This window comes from Carettochelys insculpta, chromosome 1 (assembly GCF_033958435.1).
Source record: "Carettochelys insculpta isolate YL-2023 chromosome 1, ASM3395843v1, whole genome shotgun sequence".
NCBI lineage: Eukaryota > Metazoa > Chordata > Testudines > Carettochelyidae > Carettochelys > Carettochelys insculpta.
Window position 1 is genome coordinate 256,246,658 of NC_134137.1, and position 26,700 is coordinate 256,273,357.

A 26,700-nucleotide genomic window follows, 5' to 3' on the forward strand; every position below is an offset into this window, starting at 1 on the left:
GCTGCCGTAAGAACAGGGGCATCACTTCTGGGAGACCTCTGTTTGCTTCCAGGGCCATTAAGGGAAGCCCCGCTAATTGTAGGGACAAAAAGTGGAGCCCGCCACAAAAAGTTTGCTCTTCTCTGGGCTAGCCAATAGACCAGCCTATTCTTGGCCCTAGATGGTGTTCCTTTGAGGGAACTTATAATGCAGTCAGGCAGCTTCAGTATTTTGGGATAATAATATAGGATTTATTAGCAGAAATTGGTCTGAAGACTGCTGAGCTGGGTGTGTGCAGGCATGTTCATCAGCTTCTGGAGAACAGATTTCCCATCAGGCAATGACTCCACGTTTGTTGGGTCCCGAAGTTCAGTGTGCTCCCTGGCGTGGACTTTCTGTTCTCCATTGTCATGCTAATGGAAATGCTTTTCTGTCCCATCATTGATGCAAACGAGGTTAGGGGAGTTTCCAGAGGGGTTTAGGTGTGTCTCCCCCTGCCAGTTCATTGCTTTTTGTAGGTCTTTGCCAGAGGTGATATGGAGGGTGGCCAAGGGGCCACATGCATTCCCCAGGGTTGGGAGCCTCTCGCACTCACCGTCAGCATTACACCACTTCCAACGAGTGCAGGGGTAATATTCCTCCCCCACCTGGAAAGGCATGGCCTGAAAGTAGCGTGAGCTTCCTAGTTTGTGTTACTTCTTTGATGTCTTCCTCCAAAGGAAGTGGGGGGACTGCCCATGCAACCCCCAGAAGTGGTGTGGTACTTCTGTGGGAAGAGGTGGGTGGGTGCAGAGCAGGGGTGGAGAGCGAGTGGGGCATGGCAGACAGGGTAGGAGGGGGAGGGCCATGGGTGGAAAAGGGGCAGGGCATGGGCATGTGGCCAGTACCCCTCTAGAATCCCTGTGCTGGTCACCTCTGGTCTTTCTTCTGAATGCTTTGGTTCAAGCAGGGGCTTGGGGCAGGTGAGGTCTTTCATGAGTCAGACAGGGTGGAGCCTTTGCCTTGGTTCCACAAGATCACAGAGCTGGTAGGTAACATCACAGGACTTCCAGACAACATCAGGGCCAGTGCTACCCCTAGTAGTAAGATCTGGGACCATATCCTCACCCGCTGCAAATTAGAGTAGCTTCAATTAACCCAATACAGCGCCGAAAGTTTACATGACCTGATGAGTCAGAGGAAGGCAAAATCCCTGGAAATCCATGCTTTTTCTCTGCAGCAAAGGACATTTTCCTCTCCTTTTTCCTCTTCTTCTCTCTTTATACACTGGAAAGGGTGACAGGGACATGTTTCCATTTCCTTTTCTTATGGAGACCATGACTCTCTCCCCCTAAAACAGAGACTGCGCTCATTATTTTTTGTCTCCTCGCTGGAAAGGATAAAATGTGACATTAAGGGAGCATGATATGGAGCAGCAGCTGAACAGCTTCAGTGTCAATGGATCTCTTTAATTCACTTCTGTTACCTTTACATTCCAGGCATAGCTAGCAGATTACCCATCACACCTTCTTCTCGACATACTCAAAGCCTGACTTCTGGTAGCCCTAATGGAGCCCCTGCATAAAAGTGCTGACCATAGTCTATACAGGAGCCAAAATCAATGATGCCAGTTCCGAGTTTGTTTTTCTGAATTCCCAAAATTTTGGGGTGTCTTGCAAAGCACACTAGATAGACCCCAAATTTATTTACACATACTCATTTACCACTGGGCCTGAGAGTGTTCCACAGAAACCATAACAAGGAACTGGAAAAAAAAGTAAAAACCAAACAAAAGCCCAATCATAAAGCCCATTTTATATTGTTTGCCTACCTGTGGGGGAGCAAAATCTGTGAGAGAGGAAACATTTCCACCGCTGATAATATGAGGTAACAGATTTTACATCTCTGTATGAAGTACTTGAAATGCATAGACTCCCTACTAATTATGCTTTGAACAAACACAAATTATTTTCAAACGTCACTTCATCATACTAGTAAGCTACAAGCTACTGCCCTTTGACCCAGAGCTTAGAATCCCTAGCAATTTCCTTTATACTTAACTCATCATGATATCTTCAGATGAGATTTTTTTATAGCATGACATTATTATTAATTTGGTCTTCAGGCAAGAAAATGAAATATAGGAACTTGCTAGCTGGGAGATAAACCAAGGTGTCTGGTGTAAAAAGAGGTTTTAATAAAACACAAAAACCAACATCAAAGTGAATTTTGAACACTGAATTTTCATTACAGACATTTTTTGGGTTTGTTTTATTTCCTCTTATACTCTCTTATTTATACAACTATTTCATTAACATCAAAAGAAGTTAGACCTTGAAATGGGACAAGCATATCCTACACCATATTATGGATACCTTAACTACGAGAGAGGTCATTTGTAGGTGCCGAGCACCTTTTGGGATATGTTCTTAAGTGTTTTTGGCATGCAGATTAATTTATTTATTTATAAAAGCAACCACATCATTCTCTTAAAGCGGATCTAACAATTTCAGGAGTAAAAAGCCATGCACAAATTAAATATTTGATTTTTTAAATGAAATATTTTGCTTTTTCCTTTTCCATTCAAAATTACTATTTAAAATTTGCTTTAATTTTATTATAATTAAAAAAAGTTTCAAACCTGCTTGAAAAAAAATGCTTCATTTCAGGTTTAACAAAATATTCAGTTCAACCTGAATTTTTTTTTACTATGTACATGAAGACACAGTACATTCAGGCCCATGAAAACTTATACCACAGATAAAAAGACTCCACAAACTTGGAAACATATTTATCTTCCTTTTCCACTCACAGTCCTGCTCCTTCCACCCATGGCCTTACCTACATTCTACTACACCTCCATCCCAGACGCCAGAGGTCCCATTCACTCCCCTCCTGCTCGTCTCTCCTGTCACCAGTCACAGTTTTCTTCCTCTTTCCCCCCTCCCTAATCAGGCCCCAATGCACCCTGCATCCCTCATATCTGACACCCTTCTCCTCTACTAGGTCCCCTCCACCTGCCACTCCCTGTGTCTCTTCTCCTCCATTCCCACTCCCTCATGAGACCCCTGCCCTTGTGCCTTTCAGATCCCTCTTCTCCTCCACACATCACCTTCCCCTGCGAGGGCCCCACTGCACACAAAGGCTACGTCTACACTTGCCCTGTACTTCGAAGGGGGCATGATAATCAGGCTGATGGGAGATCACTAACGAAGTGCTGCGATGAACATGCAGCACTTCATTAGGCTAATTTTCCCCCATGGCAACTTCGAGGAGCCAGCATGCCGTGCAGCCACACAAAATCTTGGGGTGTAAAGGCACTTTGAAGTGCCTGTGGCTACATGGCATGCCGGCACTTCAAAGTTTGGCACTTCGAAGTTGCATCAGGGGAGAATTAGCCTAATGAAGTGCTGCATCTTCATCACAGCGCTTCATAAGTAATCTCCCATCAGCCTGATTACCATGCCCCCTTCAAAGTACAGGGCAATTGTAGACATAGCCAAAGATGTGGTGACTGGCAGGCAGAAGAGGCCACATGGCTAGGGGACAGTGGAAAGGAGGGTCATGGGATGGTGGGGGCCACTGGGGTCATGGGCGGGGGGGTCGGTGAGCCCTGAGCCTGTGCCCCACTTGTAAGGTGTTAGTGGTCTGTGGACTGCAGTTTGAGAACTACTGCTTCAAATTGTTGGCATGATACTCTGAGGTCACAAAAAATCCAGTTTCGTGTCCTGAAATAATGAGAAATTAAACTAACACATTTAGAAGTGGCCATGCAATGCATTGAGCACTTCATTGTTGATCTCTGTTTCTATGTTTATAGAACCACATGACAACTCCACATCCTAACTTTTAACTTATCGTAACATGGACATAATAAGCTTTCAAATTACATTACGATGTGTGTGTGCGTAGAGAAGGTACATTAGTCAACAAATTGGTGACTGCTACTTGTCTATTAAGGGCCCAATCCTGCAATAGTTCTGTGCAGGAAACTCCCATTGAAATTGGTACTTTCCAATGGAACAACTGCAATATCAGGATTTCAGCTGTCAACGTGAGGCAGGGTCCCTTGTTATTCAAGGACATTCATTATAGTCTTAAAGTGGTTTGTTCTGGATTTTCTAAAGTCTTTGCAGAACAAGTTAATTTGCATTTTGTAGTGGAAAAAGCAGTATAACAGTGAAGCATTTGTCCCAATTACCACAGGCTCACAGGGATAAGCTAGTAGATAATGCTTATTAATTACTTTAAAATCAAGCATAACATAAAACAGTGAACCATTTAAAGCCATGTTGAATAGTAACAAGAGGTAGCTGTGTTAGTCTGTACTCCATCAAAACAAAGCAACAGAAACATAGCACTTTAAAGACGAACAAAATGATTTATTCAATGATGAGCTTTTGTGGGACAGACCCAATTCTTCTGAAGTGGGTCTGTCCCACAAAAACTCATCACCGAATAAATCATTATGTTAGTCTTCAAAGTGCTACATTTCTGCTGCTTTGTTTTATTTAAAACCATAATAATGTAGGACTGGCTAATTTGTGCTTCCAAAATTCAGTATGTACCTGTTCAGCGATTCACAAATCACATAGTTTTTTATAATTTTTTAAGTGGGTTTGTTATATCTTTGATGAATTAACTAGGGAACTCTAAATGTATCACACCAAATCAGCTCCTTGGCAATTAACCCAGTTAAATGGTTATGCCGTTTACGATGTTGATAAGTGAATTCTAGTATATTAAAATTCATTTTATACATTATCAACATATCAATTTTAAAAATAAACAAAGATTCCCCCAAACTGAGAATACGACTTCAAAACTTAATAATACAGAATGTTATACAGAATTACTATGTAATGTAAGGAAATTAGGAGAAAAATATCACATTGCATAGACTTTAGCACGTTTCATAGACACATGAATAAAACTGACAAAATGCAATGTGGTATTTCAAATAAATTAACAGATGGGAAGGGTTAGTGCAGGGTTTGGTCGACTCCCATTAGCCCTACCAGGGCTTGATCCAAAGCCACTGTAGACAATGATAGTCTTGCTGGTGGTTTTAATCCACATTAGATCAGACCTCTAATTTCGGTAGGTATAATTTTACCCATCTGTAGTAATATAATTATCTCATAGGACTACACCAAATGAGAATATTGACTTGTTTAAAATTAAGCATATAATTAAATGCTATGCTTGAGTGTGTGTGTGTTGGGGGGTGGGGTCGGGGAGGAGATTAAATGGGGATCTTATGAAAAACTGAAGGCAGATGGGGGGAGCCTGTACATTTTAAATCTCTTCCCCCCAAAAATACTCTGTCTTGCTAAATACAGAAACATAGCCCAAACAAATTAATTTATTAAGAAAAAAATCCCACATTTTAATCAGTATCTGAGTCATGCTCTACATCATTAGTCCATTACTGACTACTTAACTATGATAAAGGAAAAAAAAACTTATACATAGAATATCAGCATGTAGATTTTGGTCTTCTTTGGGTTCTGCTAAATGTGTTTTGTAATATATTGCATGGGACTCAAACTCAGAGGCTGAAACAGCTTGTCCTTCACAGGGTTTACAGATTTTAGAAAGTAGTTTGTCTCCAAACTGCCCTTTTGATAAGGAGAAAATAAAAAAGGAACATATAGAACCTCAGATGAATCAGTACTGCACACCCAATTATAATTACTAAAGGAACTGATTGGGCATGAATATATTAGCAAAGTTATTTTTTACGAACGAAAAACAGAATACATTTGCATTCAGATGTTATATAAGGAAAGCTATGGAACTAAATGTATGAAGCACCTTAAACTATCACATTTTATGGGTATGCAAAATGTAGAAGATCAAGACCTTTGTATAAGTGGACTTCAGGCATTGCAATGGCCTTGTACTCATTGACAATACAAGTATGAATACTTCTGGACGTAAACTGTACTTTTCATATCAGCACTATATTTAGAATAGAATTAAATAGAGGATGGGGTGTGAAATAAAGTTCTTAGGTAAGATGAATACTATTTAAAGCCAAATGACAAAAAAGTCTTACTGATGTATTCCTTATAAAATTCTCTTTCTATAATTCCACAACCAAAGGGGCTTGTGAAGGACATTCTACTTGTATCTCAAACAGGTTATTAAAGAGACAAAAAATTCTTTTCTCACCTATAAAATGCTATGAACCAAGGACAAGAGAAGGAGAATTTATGCCAAAATGTACTTATAATTAAGACTATTCCTTGCTATAAACCAAGGAAGAGTGGGAAAATTTATGCCGAAATGTATTTATAATTAAGATTACTCCTTTAAGTAGCGTGACTATACCATGTCATCTTTTTGATAGCACGCTGCTCTTAAATTTCTTCTTTTTACAGTCTTTAAAATTATCTGTGGCAACACCTGCAAAGTCACTGGAGACCAGCCAACTTCAGGATTCACTCAGCAAGACACAGCAGATATAGGTATGAAATAGGGGTTTTTATTCGTGATTCCTAGAAGTGGTTAGTACTCCAGGGGACAAAGAACTAACTGCTCTAGAGCCCAAAGTAAATTCAGAGTACCTAACTCAGAATGCACCTCAGTTCTGTAAGCAGAGGCCCCCTCAGTCTGAGCAGAATTTGTTCCTACTTGAAACCAAGGACTCCCACTCTCAACCTAAACATGTCCTAGAAAAGGCCTCCTAACAAATCCCAGATATCAGACCCCTCCTCAAAGACAAAGACTCTTTGCACATCCCATGGAGCAAGGCAAGTATTCATCCTCCGGTTCAGGGAAGATCCGTGTGGCAGACCAGGGGTATGTTTATGTTTACTTTGTTTGGTGGACACCCATTGTCATATTACAATCCTCATTTTTAATGCAACCTTCAGTGCTGGTTAGAGCTCCCATTTTGTAACAGATGCTTAACACTGCGTGGAAAGACTATGAGAAATTGTGACAGAGCACTCGAGAATCATCAACATTTAATGACTTTTCCCTGTCGAAATTATGGGAGTTTGATTTTCTATACTGCTGTAGTGGGTCAGGAGAGAAGGGACTGAGAGTGGATTGCCCCCCTCACCCCCCAGATTATGCTACAAAGGGAATAAGGGATTAGAATATGGTTTAAAGCAGGCGTGTCCAACCTGCGGCCCACGGGCCGCATGTGGCCCTGGACAGCTAGTAATGCGGCCCCACAAGATTGTAAACTTTTAACATTATTATGTGATTTATATACATTAACTATATTATATATTTTGTACGCAGCCCAAGACTATCTTCACTCAATGCGGCCCAGGCAAGCCAAAAGGTTGGACACCCATGGTTTAAAGGGTGTCTCTCTAAGCATGGCAGGCTAACCAATGCCAGAAGTCCAGGCCACGCATGCAGAAAGAAATGCCTGCCCAAAGGATTTGGACCAAACCACCAAGGTAGTGAAAACAGATTGAAAAGGATTATGTTCAGAACTTCGTTCATTTCCCTAGATCTGTAATTTGATTCTTTTTTAAGATCAAAGTATCTGTGGTTACAAGATTTATTGGACAAGCCAATATTCCCTGCATTACTGCCACACTGGCTCTGCAGGTTGGTAAGTAGAGCATCAGAGCTCCCACCGCCAGGTGTACTCATGGGAAATGTGTTTAAGTAATAGGGGGCTTGTAGGGCTGTGGCACTGGTTCTGGGGTCTAGGCGGGTGGACTGCTGAGTCCCATTGCCCAACAGATATGTCAAACCGGGCATCTGCACAAGAGAATGTGCCCAAGAAACCCAAGGTTAGGAAGAGTCACTATCAAGGCTCAGGGGACTTAGAAGCACATGGGACTCAGGGTTGCATCCAATCACAACATACTTCATTCAGAAAGCAGGACTGGGCCCCACCCAGTAAGCCCTTCTGTCCCTTGCTGGCAAGAGGCATGGACGTCCAAGAGCAAATTTCATCAGACTTAACCAGATATTTTCACATTTTTTAATTCCTCCTGTGGGGTCAACTTATAGTGCCCATGCACTCATTTTCAGCTGGGTCTGGAGATGAGATGTTATGAAGAGGATCTTCTCCCTTCTGGTTATCCCTACTACTTTAGCTACTTACAGGGTCTCCATTACTACAATATATGGTATCATCAGACAAGTTCACTCTTTGTTTCTTTTAAAAGGCTCACCCGCTCATTTACGAAACTAAAAATAAAACCATGCTTACCTTGTCCAGCAGTAATCTAAAAGTCAATACTGTGAAATACAATTCCTTTAAATGTTCATACTCTTCCAATTTTAATTTAGGTTGGAAACTTACACAACTAGCCTCAAACCGAGCTCCAATGCTGTTGGTAACACAAAATATACAATATTTCACTAGAATAGTGCCAAACAACCATATGAGCATTGCTAGTAACAGCAGTAAAAAGATCTGGGCCAAATCTGTCAGGCAGTGATATTTGTGTTTCCCTTCTTACTTCAATGAATTTGAAGCATTAAGGGAGAAAAATTTTAAAAACAGTGAGAATTGTTTCTCACTATAGAATGTTCAGAACACTTGGGCTATGTTTACACTAGCATTCCTCTTTGAAAGAGGCATGCAAATGAGGGAAATTGAAAATGCAAATGAGGCACTGATTTACATATCTGGCACATCATTTCCATATTCATCTCTCAGAAGAGATTCTTTTGAAAGAAGAAAAGAAGCGTAGATGCAGCTCTTTTGAAAGTAATCCCCATCTTCGAAAGAACACTTCTTCCTAAAAAAAAAAAAAAAAGAAAGTATGAAGGGTTCTTTCGAAGACGGGGATTACTTTCGAAAGAGACACATTTACACTGCTTTTCTTTTTCGAAAGCTCTTCAGACAGAATATGAAAATGAGGTGCCAGATGTCTAAATCTGCACCTCATTTGCATTTTTGATTTCCTTCATTTGCATGCCTCTTTTGAAAGAGGAATGCTAGTATAGATGTAGCCTTGATGAGTGTTGTTTTCCTTTGAAGTGAACGCTCACAGAGTAACAAGGAGAATGGAAGTATCAAATAAGAAGATGCTTGATTTTGTCTGTATCCTTACTGGCAAAAAACAGTTCTTCAATAGCCCAAAATATGCTTGATGATAAGCCAGTGGGCACTGTGTGCTCCTTTATCTCTCTTGAATTGCCATTGTTGGACCATGAATTATCACCAAGCCTCCTCAGGCTAGTCATGACCTCTGAAGAATAAACCATGATTCTGCAAAATGTCTTGTGCACACTCGTCATCTGACTTCTACGGGTTTGTTTCTTATGATGCAATCAATATAGCAGGAAAACACTGCTTTTGACAAATAAAATAGGCATGAGAAAAAAGCTTGAACTTAACTGAACTGGAGTGAGATGGCTTCCAAAAAGGAGGAAAATCAAAGACGAAAACAGAGAATTTCAAACTGAATGGACCCAGTCCTTCACATTTATATTGAGTTTGGCTGGGCTCCCTTTATGTTTCATTTGCAATGAGAAATTCACCAACAACAAAAAGTTCAACCTAGACAGGAAAAAACACGCTACTTTTCCCAAACAGTATCCAGTTGGAGATGATAGAAAAAAAGCCATGGAGGAGTTGCTAAGCAAAGCAGAGCTAAGTAAGAACACATTCACTAAATGGGTGAAAACACCAGTAGCATAACTGAGGCTGGTTTTGTGGCAACTCAGGAGATTGTGAAACAAGGAAAGCCATTCATGGATGGCAAATATATAGAAGAGTGCTTTTTTAAGGGTATGTATGTTGATTTCAAAAACAAAAATGAAACTGTTCCAAATCTAGCATCCTCCAGAGAGAGAGAAGGTTAGGGAGTGAGTCAGAAAGACAGTGGTACAAACACACGTGTACAGTGTCAGGAAACAGAATATGTAAAGTTTGTGAACATCCTGCCATAAGCATGTATCGCATTACAAATCATTGTGTGCGTGCTGTTCTTAAATAGGGGCTACAAAAAGGTATGATTTGATGTTATTTATTAAGGACTGTCTTGTATTCACATGCACTGTGCCTCTTGAATTATTGATTTTTTACCAAATTTGAAAAAAAATGTCTCCTTTTGCTATTTTAGTTGCCGACCCCTTGTTCTGGGCCAAAAGATAAAGGATTTTTGTGAGGCACATTTGGAATGAAGAGAGTGTGGAAATGTCATGTTTTTGTTGTTACTTTACAGGGCAGAATTCTGGGGAGTGAGAGAATGTGCAGCTCTGATAAATCTTGAGTTTGGTTTTGGTGTATTTTGATGATTTCCAGACTGTATTTAATTTCTTAAGGGCGTCCTTGGCTTTATGATTTTGTTCCAGATGTCCTGGCTTATTCCACTCTCCTGGCTGATGGTGCTGCTCAAGTATGTGACTGTTTCTACATTTGTGAGAACACAATCCTCTATCCTGACTGGTGACGCAATATTAAAGTCATATTTTTCAGGTGCTTCCCCACTTTTAAAGGATTTGATGGTGTGAGCGGTCTCTTCCTAAGTTAGAGTGTCTGTGTCAATATCAAAGAGGTTCTTCTACCTCCTAGATGTTTGCTGCTTCTTTACCTACCTCCTTGTTCAGCAATTATTTGAAATGCTCTGCCCAGAGCCTTTGCTGTTCTTTTGCTGTTGTCAGTAGGCACTTTCTAATGAGAATATTTGCTGGTCTCTGCTGTTTACCACTGATAAGCCATATCATTTTGTAGATAGCTCCTTTTTCACCACGAGCAGCTTCATCTCTGTTTGTGTTGCCAGACGCTCAATATAATGTTGTTCATTCACTCTCATGAGGCATTTGACCTCCAGGGCTATGTCTACACATCAGTATTATTTCGAAATAAGCAATTCCAGAATACCTATTTCAAAATAGCTTATTTCAGAACAACACAGCTGCACACAAGGGCAGGCTATGTGCATCCCCCTGCCTTTTTGGAAGGGACAAATTAATGAGGCACTTTGGAACAGGTTAATGAGGTGCTGACATGCATATTCAACACCTCATTGGCATAACGGCAGCCAGTCGTGCTTTGAAAGTGCTGCTTTCGAAACACAGACTGGCTGTAGACACAGACCCTTTGAAATAAGTGCTACAGTTCGAAATTCATGAATTCCCAAGAAGAATTGGGAATAAGGGAATTTCAAAGTGTGGGGTTTATTTTGGAACACCCACATCTATACAACCAAGAATGCATTTCAAAATAGCACCTAGTATTTTGCAATAGCATGCCTGGACACATAGGGCCTTTTCTAAAAAATGCTATTGGATGCCATAATAGCTTATCTTGAAATACCACCATTCTGGCCGTGTCTACACTAGCCCCAAACTTCGAAATGGCCATGCAAATGGCCATTTTGAAGTTTGCTAATGAAGCGCTGAAATACATATTCTGCGCCTCATTAGCATGCAGGTGGATGCGGCACTTTGAAATTGACATGGCTCGCTGCCGCGCAGATTGTCCAGACGGGGCTCCTTTTCGAAAGTACCCCGCCTACTTCGAAGTCCCCTTATTCCTATGAGCAGATGGGAATAAGGGGACTTCGAAGTAGGTGGGGTCCTTTCGAAAAGGAGCCCCGTCTGGACGAGCCACGTCAATTTCGAAGTGCCGTGTCCGCCCGCATGCTAATGAGGCACAGAATATGTATTTCAGCGCTTCATTAGGAAACTTCAAAATGGCCATTTGCATGGCTATTTTGAAGTTTGGGGCTAGTGTAGACATAGCCCCTGTGTCTTAACAGTGCCTATTTTGAAATAGCTATTTTGAAGTAAGTGTTATTCCTTCTGAAATGAGGTTTATGAAATTTGAAAAAACTTACCTGCTATTTCAAATTTATTTCATAATAGGGTGTGCGTAGTGTAAATGCTCATAAAGTTATTTCGAAATAACAGCTGTTATCAAAATAACTTTGCTGTGTGGCTGTAGCCCAGATGTGCCTGGTTACATGATGTGTGGTATTTATACTTTACCTTCTGGGATGTTATGTCTAAAACACTTTTCTTCAGGGCTTGTCTGGTTTCTATGGCATTCCATTTGTTGGATGTAACCCTGTCTTCCTTCTATTCTGCCTGGAGCCTAGACAGTCTTCATGGCTCTATTTATAAATTGCTGCTACTTTTTCCAACTTCTCACTCATTTCCTCATCTGCATTCTTCTCCTTTTCATCGCGATCTGCAAGTCCCTGAAACCTGTTGTTTAACTGCCAAACAAAGGCTTTCTGTATTTCAAGGGATTTTAGTTTGTTGGTGTCATGATGTCTATGTCCCTTGTTTGATGGACCATGCTTCTCAATTTTAGCTTGATGGAGGCTGTCACAAAATGGTGGTCACTGCCAATATCTGCACTCCTCGCTTTCCCATCTGTCATTAAACATTGCTATTTGATGATGAATGGCAATCTGGTTCTTATCTCTGCCATTTAGAGAACACTATGTAAACACGCTCATTTATACTGCAGAAATCAACAAGCCTCTCTGTTTTTATTCATGGTGCCACATCCATGTCTGCCCATTGCTCTGTTGCTATTTGTGTTGTCCTTACTGACATTCACGTCCCCCATGACAACAGTTAGGTCATGGCATGGTATTTTCTCCAACTCCTATAATGTAAGGTAGACTTTGCCCTTCATCACTGTCATTTTTGGGGTGACACAGGGTGATGTTATTATGTTTCCCTTTCTATCTGGCTCTCGTAAGTTTGATGATGATGATGAATTTCCACTCAAGCAGGGAATGCTCCACTTTCTCTTCAAAAAGATAGCAACAGCTTCGTGGCATTGTCCATCATCCTGTCCAAACTACAGCAAAGTTTCTCCCAAGGCTATTGTTAATCTTCCAGGTCCTACCCATCTGTTCTTGCTGACACCCAGGATGCCTAAATTGTAACAGCTCATCTCTGCTGTGACCTCAACCAGCTTTCCTGCTTCCTACATTGTCTGTACATTACAAAAACAAGTTTGTTTTTTGTCTTGGCATACAACACTTCAATCTTTGGGCCAATAGCTTCCTTTCAGCTTTCACTACTGGCAGTCATATGGGTCATTTATTCCTGAAGAGCATCACACGTAATAACGGTCAATTTTCCCATTGCTGTTTCCATAACAATTGTTTATGCGACAGTGTTGTTATCCTTGTGCCTAACACCTAATCTGGAGGGCCAAGGTGTCTGTTTTGTCTGGCCCCTCCCCTCAGACCAATTGCCATGGCTGAACTTGCCAGGAGCAACACCCCCTCCCACCACCGACGTAGACCTGGGGATCATTAGGGTATGCAAGCACCCATGAAAAGGCCTGGACACCAGAGGACAGCTCTCCTATAATGACAGGTATTAAAGCTTCTTCTTTTCTACTCAGACACAACACTGGTGGGACCTCACATAGTTTTAACACTGGCTATAATAGATTTATGCCTCGTTTCCATGTCTCAATTTAGCTTATGTGACTGCATTATGAATGTCTCTTATTTAGATAAACACTGATATATCAGAACAAAATTCAAAGATTGAACTTCTTGAGTGTCAATGAAATTCTGAAAATCTCATACTTGTACCTTAATATTCTTATTCTATAAGTATTACCAGTTGTTCCAAAATGAAATAAATATATAATGTGAGATTAAGTTCAGCTGTTTTCATTTAGAAACATGAGTCAATTTAATACTGGTGAAAAATACTGGTAAAAAATATCGGATCAGAAAATCAGAGGTGGAAAAAGTACCCCAAAAGTTACTTGAGTAAAAGTACAGCTGCTTTGAGGGGGGAGGTAGGCATGTACTTTGGTACAAGTCACCAGTGTCCCTCTGGAACATTACTTGAGTAGAAGTGCATACATGCACACGCATGCACACACACAAACACAGCACATCTTTATTCTACTCAAGTATCCAGAAGTGAAACCAGCTGCACTTTTAGGCTACGTCTACACGTGAAGCCAACATCGAAATAGCTTATTTCGATGTAGCAACATCGAAATAGGCTATTTCGATGAATAACGTCTACACGTCCTCCAGGGCTGGCAACGTCGATGTTCAACTTCGACGTTGCGCGGCACCACATCGAAATAGGCGCTGCGAGGGTACGTCTACACGCCAAAGTAGCACACATCGAAATAAGGGTGCCAGGCACAGCTGCAGACAGGGTCACAGGGTGGACTCAACAGCAAGCCGCTCCCTTAAAGGGCCCCTCCCAGACACAGTTGCACTAAACAACACAAGATACACAGAGCTGACAACTGGTTGCAGACCCTGTGCCTGCAGCATGGATCCCCAGCTGCCGCAGCAGCAGCCAGAAGCCCTGGGCTAAGGGCTGCTGCCCACGGTGACCATAGAGCCCCGCAGGGGCTGGAGAGAGAGCATCTCTCAACCCCCCAGCTGATGGCCACCATGGAGGACCCGGCAATTTCGACGTTGCGGGATGCGGATCGTCTACACGGTCCGTACTTCGACGTTGAACGTCGAAGTAGGGCGCTATTCCGATCCCCTCATGAGGTTAGCAACTTCGACGTCTCGCCGCCTAACATCGAAGTTAACTTCGAAATAGCGCCCGACGCGTGTAGCTGCGACGGGCGCTATTTCGAAGTTAGTGCCACTACTTCGAAGTAGCGTGCACGTGTAGACACAGCTATGCTCAAGTAAAGTTTTGGGCACTTTTTCCACCTCTGCAGAAAATTGATCAATCTAGATCGGTACCAGCTGAATAAGAAAAAGTTGAGAAAAAGACTGCCTTAAGAAAGCTTCAAAGTGGCAACCTTATGGAAAGGGGCTTAATATTTCCCATAGTCACCCAGAAATAAGCCAAACAACTAAATAAATCCAGTTTCCACCGTGATTATTAGTTTTATTTCAGTAAACCCAGCAGCATCTCATGAGTGGAAATATTGGCTTTCATGCTTGGATTGGTCAGCAGTTTATTCCAATTAATTACAGTGCGAGTAAGTGGGAGCTGCCTTCGTAGCATTTTTCTCCAAATTTCATCTGTCAAAGCTTGGAAGTTTTCCAGAACTGCAATGTGAAACTTGTTCTCTTCTGTTTCTATAAGTTTCACAAAATCTATGGCCAACTGTGCTGGATCAATTACATGCAAGGTCTCTTCCACAGTCTTGCAGACTGTCATGTGGAGATTAGCATCTTTAAAGTAGTGCACTTGCACATTAATGGTCCCTGTAACCTGGGTAATAACTGGAATCTGGGAAAAAGTCCATTCACCTTTCCAAAGGCTATTCCAGAAGCCCAAAGGTTTGTACTGATGAACTGCAATACAGACCACAAATATCTGCCTGTTTTTCAAGGTTTTTCTAAACACATTGCAGTCCCCCAAAGGAAAGTGATTATTCATGTATGCCTTTAGAGCACTGTTTAGAGCTGTTCTCCATAACTCTGCTTCATCCCACACTACCCTATGAAGTTTAAATTTGTTTGATATTCCACTGAAGTGATCAAATTTGAAAGAAATTTTGTTTTTAGGGTCCAAAAAGCGATTTCCTCCCAGATCATTGTAGCGAGTCACCAGAACGTTGACTCCTTCTATTCTGACTGAAGTAAAATTATTCTTATTGTGATGGGCACAGACTTGGGCTGCCTCTTGCCTCATCAGGTCATCGTCCTGGACTAGGATACGGAGATCTTCAAAAACACTGTAGAATTCACCTGGAGGTGCCTGATGCAGTAGTCGGCATATGACCCACACTTTCTCTTCTTTAGACAAATCACATTTGTTGGGCATTATGTTTTATTCCTATGATGGTGAAATTGAACCTGAAATGAAAGCATGAATACTATGCTAATGTGGAAATTTTATTAAAAAGCATTTTAGACTTTAGCCCTTTTGAATTACTGATGAAGTGCTACTCTGTGCAGCGCTGGGGGCGGGGAGGATGGCACTGAGGGCTAGCTGCCTACAGCCTGTCAAGTCACAAGGCCAAGGCCAGACGAACCTGAAGATGTCACAGCAAAAAAAGTTCTTGATAACATTAATAACGTGTTTGTGTGCTTTAATGCTGCATTTGGAAAGATGGACAAGTATTAGTGAGATCTCAATAATTACTGAATTATAAAATAATAATATAATATAATACAATATAATATAATTCAGTAGAATCAGCACTTCAAGAAAAATTGTCACAGTGGAAAATAGCTGCTGGCAGTACAGGAAAAAACTACTTCTATAAAGCTATGGCAATGCTTATATTGTCATAAGAACAGCCATACTGGGTCAGATCTAAGGTGTACCCAGCCCAGTATCCTGTCTGCCAACAGCAGCCAATGCTAGGTGCCCCAGAGGGAGTGGACTGCACAGGTAATGATCAAGCAATCTCTCTTCTGCCACCCATCTCCAGTATCTGACAGAGGCTAGAGACACCATTCCTTACCCATCTTGGCTAACAGCCATTAATGGACATAACCTCCATGAATTTATCTAGCTCTTTTTTAAACCCTGTTATAGTCTCAGCCTTCACAGCCTCCTCTGGCAAGGAGTTCCACAGGTTGACTGCGCTGTGTGAAGAACTTCCTTTTATTTGTTTTAAATCTGCTACCCATTAATTTCATTTGGTGTCCTCTAGTTCTGATATTACAGAAGATGGCTGAATCCACAACTTAGGATACCAGAATAAAAAATGGGGAGCTTCAACATGAATGTTTGAGATAAGCAGAAACATAGATGTACTAAAGCAGATACAACACATTTGATAAAGCAACAATGAAATAAAGACTGGAAAATAATTGATAATAATTCTAACAGGGACCTAAAAATGCAAAACAGGTGAAAGAAGAACAGACTGAAAGATCTCTAGATACATCTACAGCAGTGGTTCCCAAAGCTTTATTCGTCCACTACTACATTCAGAGGGACTTGTTTTGAAATCAACAAAGGGCCCATGAAGTGCATATACTAGCTCCAGACTATGTACCACCCATGACCTCACATGCAGCAGGACTACAGCCACTATGGACCTTGGGACAGGGTATGTTGGGGGAGGGCCAGATTTGTGCCCCTAGAAAGGATGGCACTTCGAGTAGAAGGTACAGGCTGTATCATGCAACATGCCTGTCTGCAGGCCTCAGAGAGCAAGAGTGGGAACTTCCATTCCTGTGGTACAACCAAGTTCCTATCCATGTGTTATGGCTTAAACCCCATAAACATAAACACTAGCTAGCCATAAGAGCCCTAACACCTGCATTTAGATGCAGGAACCAAAGAGAGCAGTAACCAGGGCAATCTTGGCTACAGCCCCATAAGAATGTTAAAAGTGTTGTCGAGCCAGAAAGTGCACACCCACTAAACTGCTAAGAGGTAAAAACACTGTAAGGTCCCGCCCCCAGCTAAGTTTCAATCAGGGGTCTCTCAGCCTCAAAAACACCCTGGACCTTTCCCCCCTGCTGGAGCAACATCTGCTGTGGCCCAGACGTGAGGCACTCCAGGATTCAAACTCCCTGTTGCAGAAAGGGACATAAGCATGCTAAATAGCCCTTTATCCATATAGATAGATACACACACACACAAAGTAAATAAGTTTAATAGAGTACTATTATCCCTAACCAGCTCTGTGATAAAGCCAGTCCCATTCATCCCGTCCCGCCTTGGCCTTGTGAGTTGACAAGTTGTAGGCAGCTGGCCCTCAGTGCCATCCTCCCCACCCCCAGCGCTGGGCAGAGCAGCAATCCCATCAGTAATTCAAAAGGTCCCAGGGCTCTCGCCTTACTGCGGCAGCAAGCTCTTGCAACTGCCAGGTGCCAGAGCAATTGCTCTCCTTTTTTTCCCTCCTCCCCGACCTTGGCAGGCCTGCTCACGAGCCACACTTGGGGAATTCCTGAGCCAAGGCACATGAAATGGGGAAAACAAGTGACTTTGTCAGGAACGTGAGTGGTTCAGGAGGTAAGACAATAGCTCTTCCCCCACCCCCGCTGCAAGTGACCCTGGACCGTAGCTGGCTAGGGGAGGGGAGGAGCAGAGGGGCTAGGAAGTGGGCTGCATGGCAGGGGATGGACCCCGCGGCGAGACGTGGGCTGACGAGGCGCTGCCAGCTTTACCCACGGGGACGGTTGGGAAGAGCTCCGGGGCAGGGAACAGTCAGAAGACTGACCCACGTGGTCAGGAGCCCGTAAGTCAACACGCGACGGAACCCTCTTCCCCAGAAGGTTCCAGCCCCTGGGCTGGTACGCGACTACGGCAGGTGAATTGGGCCACTCGTGGGTGACAGCGTGAGCGCGAGAAGAGCTACGTCACCTTTCTCGCGGCTCTGCCAGCAGCAGGTCTGTGGTACCCACCACCAGAAGGGAGGGGCCGGGGAAGCGACTCTCCCGCGTCATTAGCCTCAGGTGTGTGCCACGTGATCCGCCCCTTTGTGGCGTCACAGGCCCCGCGTGCCGGGCAGGCGCTAGCGCGCCGTCCTCGGCGTTGCTTGTCAGCAGTCGGGCGGGAAGGGGCGGGATTCCCGCGCGCTGGGGGAGGGTGGGGACTAGGCTCCCTGAGGGTGCCGGCCCCGGGGGATGCCGCGCTGGGAGCTGCTGCTGACGCCATCGCAGTGACGGGAGCCTGGAGCGGCGCAGAGCGATGCAGAGCCCGTCATGGAGGCCAAATATCCTTATCATCGCCTCACCCCCGCCGCGCGGTCAGAGCGCGACACTCCCCCCCTCCCACTACTGCCGGGACAGGGCTGAGAGGGGAGCCCACCCCCGCGAGAGAGATCCAGGAGCCTCCCCACTTGTCAGGAGACCCCACACACGCTGTACATAGAGTGTAGGAACAGCCCGTCTTCCCCCACATCTCCCGTCATCCCTTCTGAGACTTGAACACCCATGAAGCTCTTCTATCCCCTCCGTTAACAACCCCAGATCTTCTTCCTTGTCACTGAGCTTTGTGAGTGCCCGACCCCATCAGTTGGTTCACACTTGCCTCGCTATTGCAGCTGAACTACTGCACCTCCTCAGCCTTTACTCCACTGCCCTACTTTATTCCATGCATTTTCCTTCCCTTTTCACATTTACTACCACTGTCAGTCTTAAGTCTTCTCTTCCCGCATATTGTCTGGTTTATGCTATTTCATGTCTATTATTTCCAGAGCCCTACCACATTCACAGTCCATTTTTGTCAATTTCGTGGTTATGAGGTTTTAAAAATCACCAATTTCATGAGACCCCTATTGAAATCTGCATGCATCTGATGACGCGCGTCTTTATCCACGAAAGCTTATGCTCCAAAATATCTGTTAGTCTATGAGGTGCCATAGGATGTCTTGCTGTTCTCAAAGATACAGACTAACACGGCTACCTCTCTGATACTGTTTAAATGTGATATTTCATAGGGTGTTTTAATTCTTGGAGTCCTGACCCAGAAAGGAGTTGTGTGGCAGTTGCAAGGTTTTTGGAGTAGGGGTTGTGTACTGTTATCCATACTTACGCACTGCTGCAACTGGTGGCATTCCCTTCAGAGGTGAGCAGATGGAAATGGAGCATCTTTTGGTCAGGAGCCCAGTTTTAAAGGCAGAGTGGCTGCCAGCAGCACTGCAGAAATAAAGATGGTATGGTGTGGTATTGCCAACCTGACTTACGCACTTCTGTCCACAGAGCTAGTCCCTTAGCAATTGCCACTCTCTGGCTGCCCAGATCTGAAGGCAGCAGCACGCTTACTTTTGTGGCACTGCTGGTAGGGCATTGCCTTTAGAACTGATTACCACTTTCTAGCCTTCCAGCTTTGAAGGAAGCACAGAAATAAGAATAGCAATATCATGACCCTCCAAAATAATTTGGAGACCCCTTTAATCAGTGCTTTTTTTTCCTACAAGAAAAGGTGCTGGAACTCAAGTCTGATGATTCCTCTTAGGAGTTAGGGTGTTCAGTCTTAATGCCCCAGTTCCCATGCTGCTTGGGACTGGTGGGGACTCCTATCCTGGTCCCTGTGCTGCTGCAGAACCAGCGGTGAAAATTTTTCTGATGTTCTAATGGACAAAGGGTGCCAGAACTCCATTCCTGTGTTCTGACAGAGAAAAAGCCATGCCTGTAATTCTGTTTTGTATCGGGACCCCCAATTTGAAAGACACTGATGTCCCCCATGTGAAATCTGTGTAGTATAGGGTGAAAGCACACAAAAGACCAGATTTCACAGCCCATCACGCGTTTTTCATGGTCGTGAATTTAGAAGGAACCATGTTCCTTTTTACCTATTTTCCCTTTAAACTGTCGTTCTTCCTCCAGTGCTCCTCTAACCTAGATTGTAATAAAATAAATAACAGAAATATTTTTCTGTTAATTGTTTGGAATGAAAGACAGAAGAAGCATAGTATGTTTGGCTTAAAAACAAGTATGTTTTCCCATAAAAGATACTTTAGTGGGTTATATATTTCCTTAACATATTTCTCTTTACATGGTTTTTGTCCATCATTCAGGATGAGTTTAGAATGGGAAGGATTAATTTAGAGAAGACGTTGAAATTACTTGTTAAGCTGAACGTCCCTTTTGACTATGTTCATGTAAAATACATTTTTAAGGTGAGAAAATAGCCAAGTATTAATGTAAGTATATTCAGAATGACAAGACAACTAAGGGCTATTTGAGGCTACAGGGATAGTTTTGTTAGATGTGCCAAATTAATGGCTGAGTGCAGAGCTGACCCTACCAATGCTGGTGTCCTGTGCAGCCCAGCACTGGCACGTGTGCGCGCGCAAGGGACATGGGGAGGATGCTGCAGGGCAGAAGCTGTGGGGGAGGAGAGGGCAGAATTAGGGTTGCTGACTCCCCTGGGCTGGAAGCCATTGCCACAAATAGTCTTAGGTCCATCCATTTGGGAGAATTAGTATTCCTAGGCAGGAGCCCAAAAGTTCACCTGACAGCCCTAGGTGAGTAGGCAGGAAGTGCAGGTGCTGTGAGCACGGGCTGAAGGAGCAGAAGCCAGCCATGCAGCTGGTCGGAAAGAAGTGGTGCTTTGAAGGGGAAACAGGTGCTTCTCTCATGCTGCCAACTGTGCAGCTGCCCTCTAGTCCAGAGTCTTCAGTCCTGTGTTCATTCCGCTTGCTGTTATCTGGTGAGTAAGGGTTGGAAGCAGCCCACGAGGGTGGTGGGGGGTGGGAGCCCAGCTGGGGGTTGGGCCAGCTGTAGTAGCTGGTGCAGAAGCTGTGGGTTGTGGGAGGGGCACTGGAACCCATCCACGGTACCAAGCTCTGTGAAGACTCATTAAATTTGGGGCAGTTTGGTGCTTCAAATTTCATAGTGCCGTATGCCACTGAATGTTTTTTGTGTTGGTAGGAATGGCCTTGGACGAGTGGCAGAAAGCCTGTATTTTTCTGTAGCATGGGTATTTCATAGGCAGCAACAATACAGTCTTTCTTACTGCCTCCTCAGCATGTTTTGGGTTAGATTGCCCCTAGGTGGTAGGAGGAGAATTCAGTCTTCATAACTTTAATGAAACTAAGAAGTGTATTGGTTTTATGACATTTACAGCTTACTAGAAGGAACTGGATTAACTACCAAATTTATTTAACACAAGCCACTAATCAACAACCAGGTCACAAAGGGTTTACTACAGTGTTTGGCTTTCAAACACTCTTAGGTTTCAAAATATATTTTACTAGTAGGCTCTATCAATCAGATATGTGTTCATTGTCATTACAAGAATAATGATTTCAAATGGAATGTGCATAGTTTTAAAATAGCACTGATATGTCTCTAGTTTTAAAATATACTGAAGGGCAGGTAGATTTCTTTGTAGAACAGTAGGTAGTATCATATTCTAAAGAGAGTGACCTGACTCTTTTGGAGAATGATCCACACTGAACCTACTGAAAAAAATCTCTTCCTATTCCTCTGTTTTCCTACTCTGAATTTTTTTCTAGAAATAATGTGATTATTCTTTTTGTAAAGTGGGCATTTTGTAGAACAGAAAATTCATGACAATATTGGTTTACAATCATGCAAAGTGTGTTTATGAGATAAGTGTGCTGTTGCATTTCACTTTTTTTAAGGTGTTAGTTTTGATGTATAAGGTCATATGTGGCTTGGCTCATGTCTGCCTGAAGACTGACTTCTCAAATCAGAAAACTAATATGATAGTTCAGGTTAATTAAGGTGTTCAAGATAACAATCTGCAAATTTAAAAAGAAAGACTGAAGGCAGGGCACTTTTGATGGAGGATTTTCAAGTCTGGAATTCACTTCCTGGTGCAGTTTGACAAAGCTGGAGTCTGCTCACCCCTTGGACCAAGGCTCACCCCTGCTTTGACCCTCTTGAGTATTAGCAGATTTTTGTGTTTATTATTTTATGTGCTTTCTGTTACATTATTTTTGGAGAGAAATTTTAGGTGAATGACTGCAGACTGAAAAAAAAAAGAATTATTACTTGAGGGAGTGGTCTGTTTAGAATAGGAACAATCTAATTGGGTGCAGTACCATTGCATATTCAGTGCTGTTTAGAAGAGAGTTGAAGGGCTGTGACTAAACAGTTCATTCTGTATGAGAGGGCGTGTACGCAGATCTTCTACCAAGATGCAGCTTTTCTTTTTCTTTTTTAACTTTAATTTCTTTTTCTGTCATACTATTTTAGGTAGTATAAGAAAATGGGGAGATTACAGTTTGCTAAAGAATAACACATTTTCTGGAGCTTTTTCATTTCAACTGGAAATTCTTTTGTTAAACTTACTACTTTTTCTGAATAGCAAAGAGGTGAAGTGTATTAATAAAACTGAAGATATAATAAGGAGGTAGAGACATACATAGAAATCTATACTTTGCAGTGATGTTATAGCCATGTCAGTCACAGGATATTAGAGAGATATGTTGGGAAAGATAATATATTTTATTGGAACAATGTTTGGTGGCGAAATAGACAAACTTTTGAGCTTACATATATCTGAAGAAGAATTTTTTTTGTAACATTGAAAGCTTGTATTTCTCTCACAATGGAAATTGATCCAGTAAAAGATGTTACCTCACCGATCTTGTCTCTTTAGTATAAATTTGCAGTAGTCTAGGTTGGTTCTTACGTGGTGGCCCCCATTAGTGTAGTTTCCAAATGCTTCTGTGAAGCTAGGAAGTCTGGTTTTTTTTCCCGTTTCATGGATGGGAAATGGAGGCAAAGAGAATTTATTCTGCTTGCCCAAAGTCACATGGAAGGTCTGTGGCAAAGCCAGGAACTGAACCTGGATCTTTTGAGTCCAATTGGACTTAAAACCCAGAGCATTATCCAAATTTTTGAGGTTGTAATTTTGCAATTTCTCAATCAGTGCTAAATGTTACTAGTTTCTTGTATCAAGTTTTCTTTGTTATTTTAGTAAATCTGTTATAGAATTTCTTTTGAACAGTCACCATTCAAGCAATCAGTAATTATATGCTAGTTATATACTACCTGATTATCTTTAGAAGGCCTCAAAATACTTTTCTGTTGCATTGACTTGGGTTACTTAATACAATTTTTTAGTTTTATAAGTTTGCAGTTTTAGAAATCTATTTCACTAATGACTAGATTACCAGCTCCTTCCTGAGTAAAGCAATATTGAATCTTTCATCTCGAGGACATTGTTTCAAATCTTTCACAGATTGGTAGTGAATAAAAATCTTCATCAAATGATAGCTGGGCATTTTCCCTGTCAGGCTAGTTTTCACTAGACACTAACCACCATAGCTGACATGATATTAGGCACTAATTATTGTCATCCATGGTCATCTCAGGACCTAGGAAATTAATAATACTAAATATCTTTCCATACTATGGTGCTCTTTGGAGAAGAGAGCTGAAGCAGATTGATGGAGAGTAGTGCAATTCAATTTTTATTTATATTTCCTGTGCTGTTTTTGTTTTGCAAATAAACAGACCTTGTTCAGTCACAAAGTACATTATAGCACCTATTATGAATAATCAATTTAAAAAATTAAAGAGAAAAAACCTACACTGGGAAAACCGAATTCCATATATTTAGAAAATTTTTAAAGGAATAATTTTGGTGAGTCTTTGAAAAATATTTATGCTATAGATACTCAGAGTTGTCTTCATTCTAGTTTTTATTTCTACCTCTTTTTTCACCCTTATTTTCTAGTGGCTTATGACAATCAACCATTGAAATGAATCCATATTCTAACATCTGGAAAGCTCCATTTACAGAGAGTGTATAATTAAGAAATTCTAAAGGCTTATCTACACTAGCTCCCTCCTTCAAAGGGGGCATGCCAATCAGCCCAATCAGAGAATAGCAACGAGGTACCGTGTTGCATGTACAGCGCCTCATTAGCATAATTCCCGCCACATGAACTTCAAAGTTGCTAACGTCGAAGTGACAGAAAGCAGTGTAGCCATGGGCACTTTGAAGTCCCCATGCAATTTTGAAATTCCCTTACTCCCAAAACGTTTTGGGAGTAAGGGAACTTCGCAGTTGCGCAGGACTTCGAAGTGCCCATGGTTACACTGCTTTCTGCGACTTCGAAGTTAGCAGCTTTGAAGTTTGCGCAGTGGGAATTATGCTAATGAGGCACTGCATATGCAGCATTGCACCTTATTGCTATTATCTGATTGGGCTTTTTTACTTCCCTCCTTCAAAGGAGGAGGCTAGTGTAGATGAGTCCTAAGTGTATGAATAGTTGGTCAAAACTTAAATGATCTTAATCTCTTAAAAGTTCAGCAAAGTCATATATTTAAACTTGCAAAAAACAATTTAGATGTGATTGCCATAGGAATTTGATCTTATGATGATTTGGTCATACTTAACTCACTTATTTGAGGAATATGTACTCTTCCTAATTTTAAAATAGAACTTTTACAGTATTTACAGAATGATTTAAAATAGTAACTTGATGCGCAAGCATGTGTTTATTTTTTCACTATCATGATAAACTTTCTTTGTGGTACAGCATTATCAAATTAAAATACATATTTCTGTATAAGATTTTGTGAATTCATGCATTTTAATCTAATTCATAGAATATGTAGAAATATTTTGCAATTGACAATATGCAATTTATATTATACAATACAATGTAAACTTAATTGCATAAAATAACAGAGTTTTGAAGAGGCAAGGCAAAGATTCTGAAATTTGCTATCTGCATCATCAGTTAGAATAGAATAGTATTGCATCATGTCCATGCACTGGAAAACTTGGCTCAATGTTTTAACTGATATAGTGGTTCTTAACGATACACTTTTACATTTTAATGCCGTAATTTTCATATATATTTGCACGCAATCATTTCTGTTTTCAGAAAACAAGTAGTCAGCGGAAGAGTGGAACTATAACTATAGAAGAATTCAGGGTAATTTATCGAACCCTTGCACACAGAAGTGAAGTCCTTGAACTCTTCAACAGTTATTCTCCAAACCGCAAAATTCTGCCTGAAACAAACCTGATCGAATTTCTCAGAAAAGAACAGTTTGAAATGAATGCTGATGAAGCAATGGCCTCTGAACTCATTGCACAGTATGAACCCATTGAAGAAGGTACACTGTATCTTTAACATAATGTTGGATTCTCAGATTTTGTTACTGTTACTATTTATGTATGTATGCATATTCATTTTAAATACTTATCTGATGATAGCATTGTTATGAAAACTTATGAAAAACTGTCAACTGGGTAACGTGTCTGCTTCACAAAGAGAGAATTTGAGATCTTTTAGCACATGGACAGAATATCAGCTGTTTTTCAAGTTCAGATCCTTAAACTACTATGTATATATTATAAGCAACATTTAGTAAATTTACCATAAATTTATACAGGAGATGACTGTAATATAGTGCATGCAATTTCCTGTAGGTAGGTGATTCAGATTTTAGTATTGTACCCTGAACAGATATAAAAGTTGTATGGGGTCTCCTGTGTTGTAGTATTTTATGTAAAACCATGCAAAGTGACTAGTTAAAGCCCTGAATATTTTGTTAGGCTGCTGAGAAATGTGAAAGAGCCTTTGCTGTGCTGGGCTGGCAAACTGTGACACTTACTGGTGATTAATAAAGCAAAATGAGCTTTGGTTGCTTAGTTCAATAATGCACTAAAGAGGTGAAAAATAAAAACTGTGTATCCTAAGTCATATAGCCTCAAATAATATTCCTCTTCAACATTAGATTACAAGAGAAAAATAAATATTTTAAAAATGAATTTGAAGTGTGTAAAAAGTAAAATGAAGATTTGAATCATTACTTATTCTGTAGCTTGAGACCTTTTTAATTTGTCTTGATAAAATGTGATGACTAAGGACAATAAGTATGAAAGCAAAAATAGAACTAAATTGTATATAAATTACTTTAGCTTAAGAGATCTGTTTCACCACCATATTACAGTAAAATGAAGGCTTTTTTGTGAGTTCTATTATTTTACTCTTAATAAAAGAATTTGATTTTGTTGTGTTACTTGTAAGTCAGTTTTTATTAGTCTGTTGTTATCAGTGAAGTACAAGATAGGGTAGAGCTTACAAGTCTGAATAATACTAAATTTTGATACATTACATCAACAAAGTCATTGTTCAAGTTTGAATTTATTACTTTTAGAATAGTAGTAACTGCCTTTCAAATAGTTTCAAGCATACTTTTGTAGTGGGTACTTCTGTGATTTGAGTGTTGTAAGGTTAATTTACACATAAGACTCACAAGTTGAGTTGAGTGCTTTTGGCAACTAAACAAAATTGATACAATCAAAATCCTGTATACCATGCAACAAGCTGAATCTAAATTCTTCATTAAAGGTCCAGGCCATGTGCAAACTCATGTAGTACCTAGAGATGCTAAGATCTCATCTGGGGTGAGTGAAGTCTCTGCTCCACAGGCTAGGGTGAGAGCCAGTTGGCCTTTAGCTCATGTGGTAGAGTGCAGGACTTTAGCCCTT

At 41.4% G+C, this 26,700-nt stretch overlaps 2 protein-coding genes across 2 annotated transcripts in view; one reads left to right on the forward strand and one right to left on the reverse strand.

Annotated features, from left to right (window-relative positions):
- Positions 1-14,742: 14,742 nt before the first annotated feature.
- Positions 14,743-15,627, reverse strand: CAPZA3 (capping actin protein of muscle Z-line subunit alpha 3). The gene has a single exon (XM_074983735.1). It carries the CDS (start codon positions 15,625-15,627, stop codon positions 14,743-14,745), a length of 885 nt encoding a protein of 294 aa, XP_074839836.1.
- A 2,248-nt stretch (positions 15,628-17,875) lies between these two features.
- Positions 17,876-26,700, forward strand: part of PLCZ1 (phospholipase C zeta 1) — a 113,939-nt gene continuing 105,114 nt past the window's right edge. Inside the window, exons 1-3 of the mRNA XM_074998916.1 lie at positions 17,876-18,004; positions 20,231-20,389; positions 25,085-25,319. Of these exons, the coding sequence (XP_074855017.1) occupies positions 17,876-18,004; positions 20,231-20,389; positions 25,085-25,319 (523 nt within the window). The remainder of the gene's footprint in view (positions 18,005-20,230; positions 20,390-25,084; positions 25,320-26,700) is intronic.

What these genes read in the sequence shown, in the direction of transcription:
- CAPZA3 (XM_074983735.1), bottom strand. Translation starts at nt 15,627, where the DNA reads ATGCCCAACAAATGTGATTTGTCTAAAGAAGAGAAAGTGTGGGTCATA.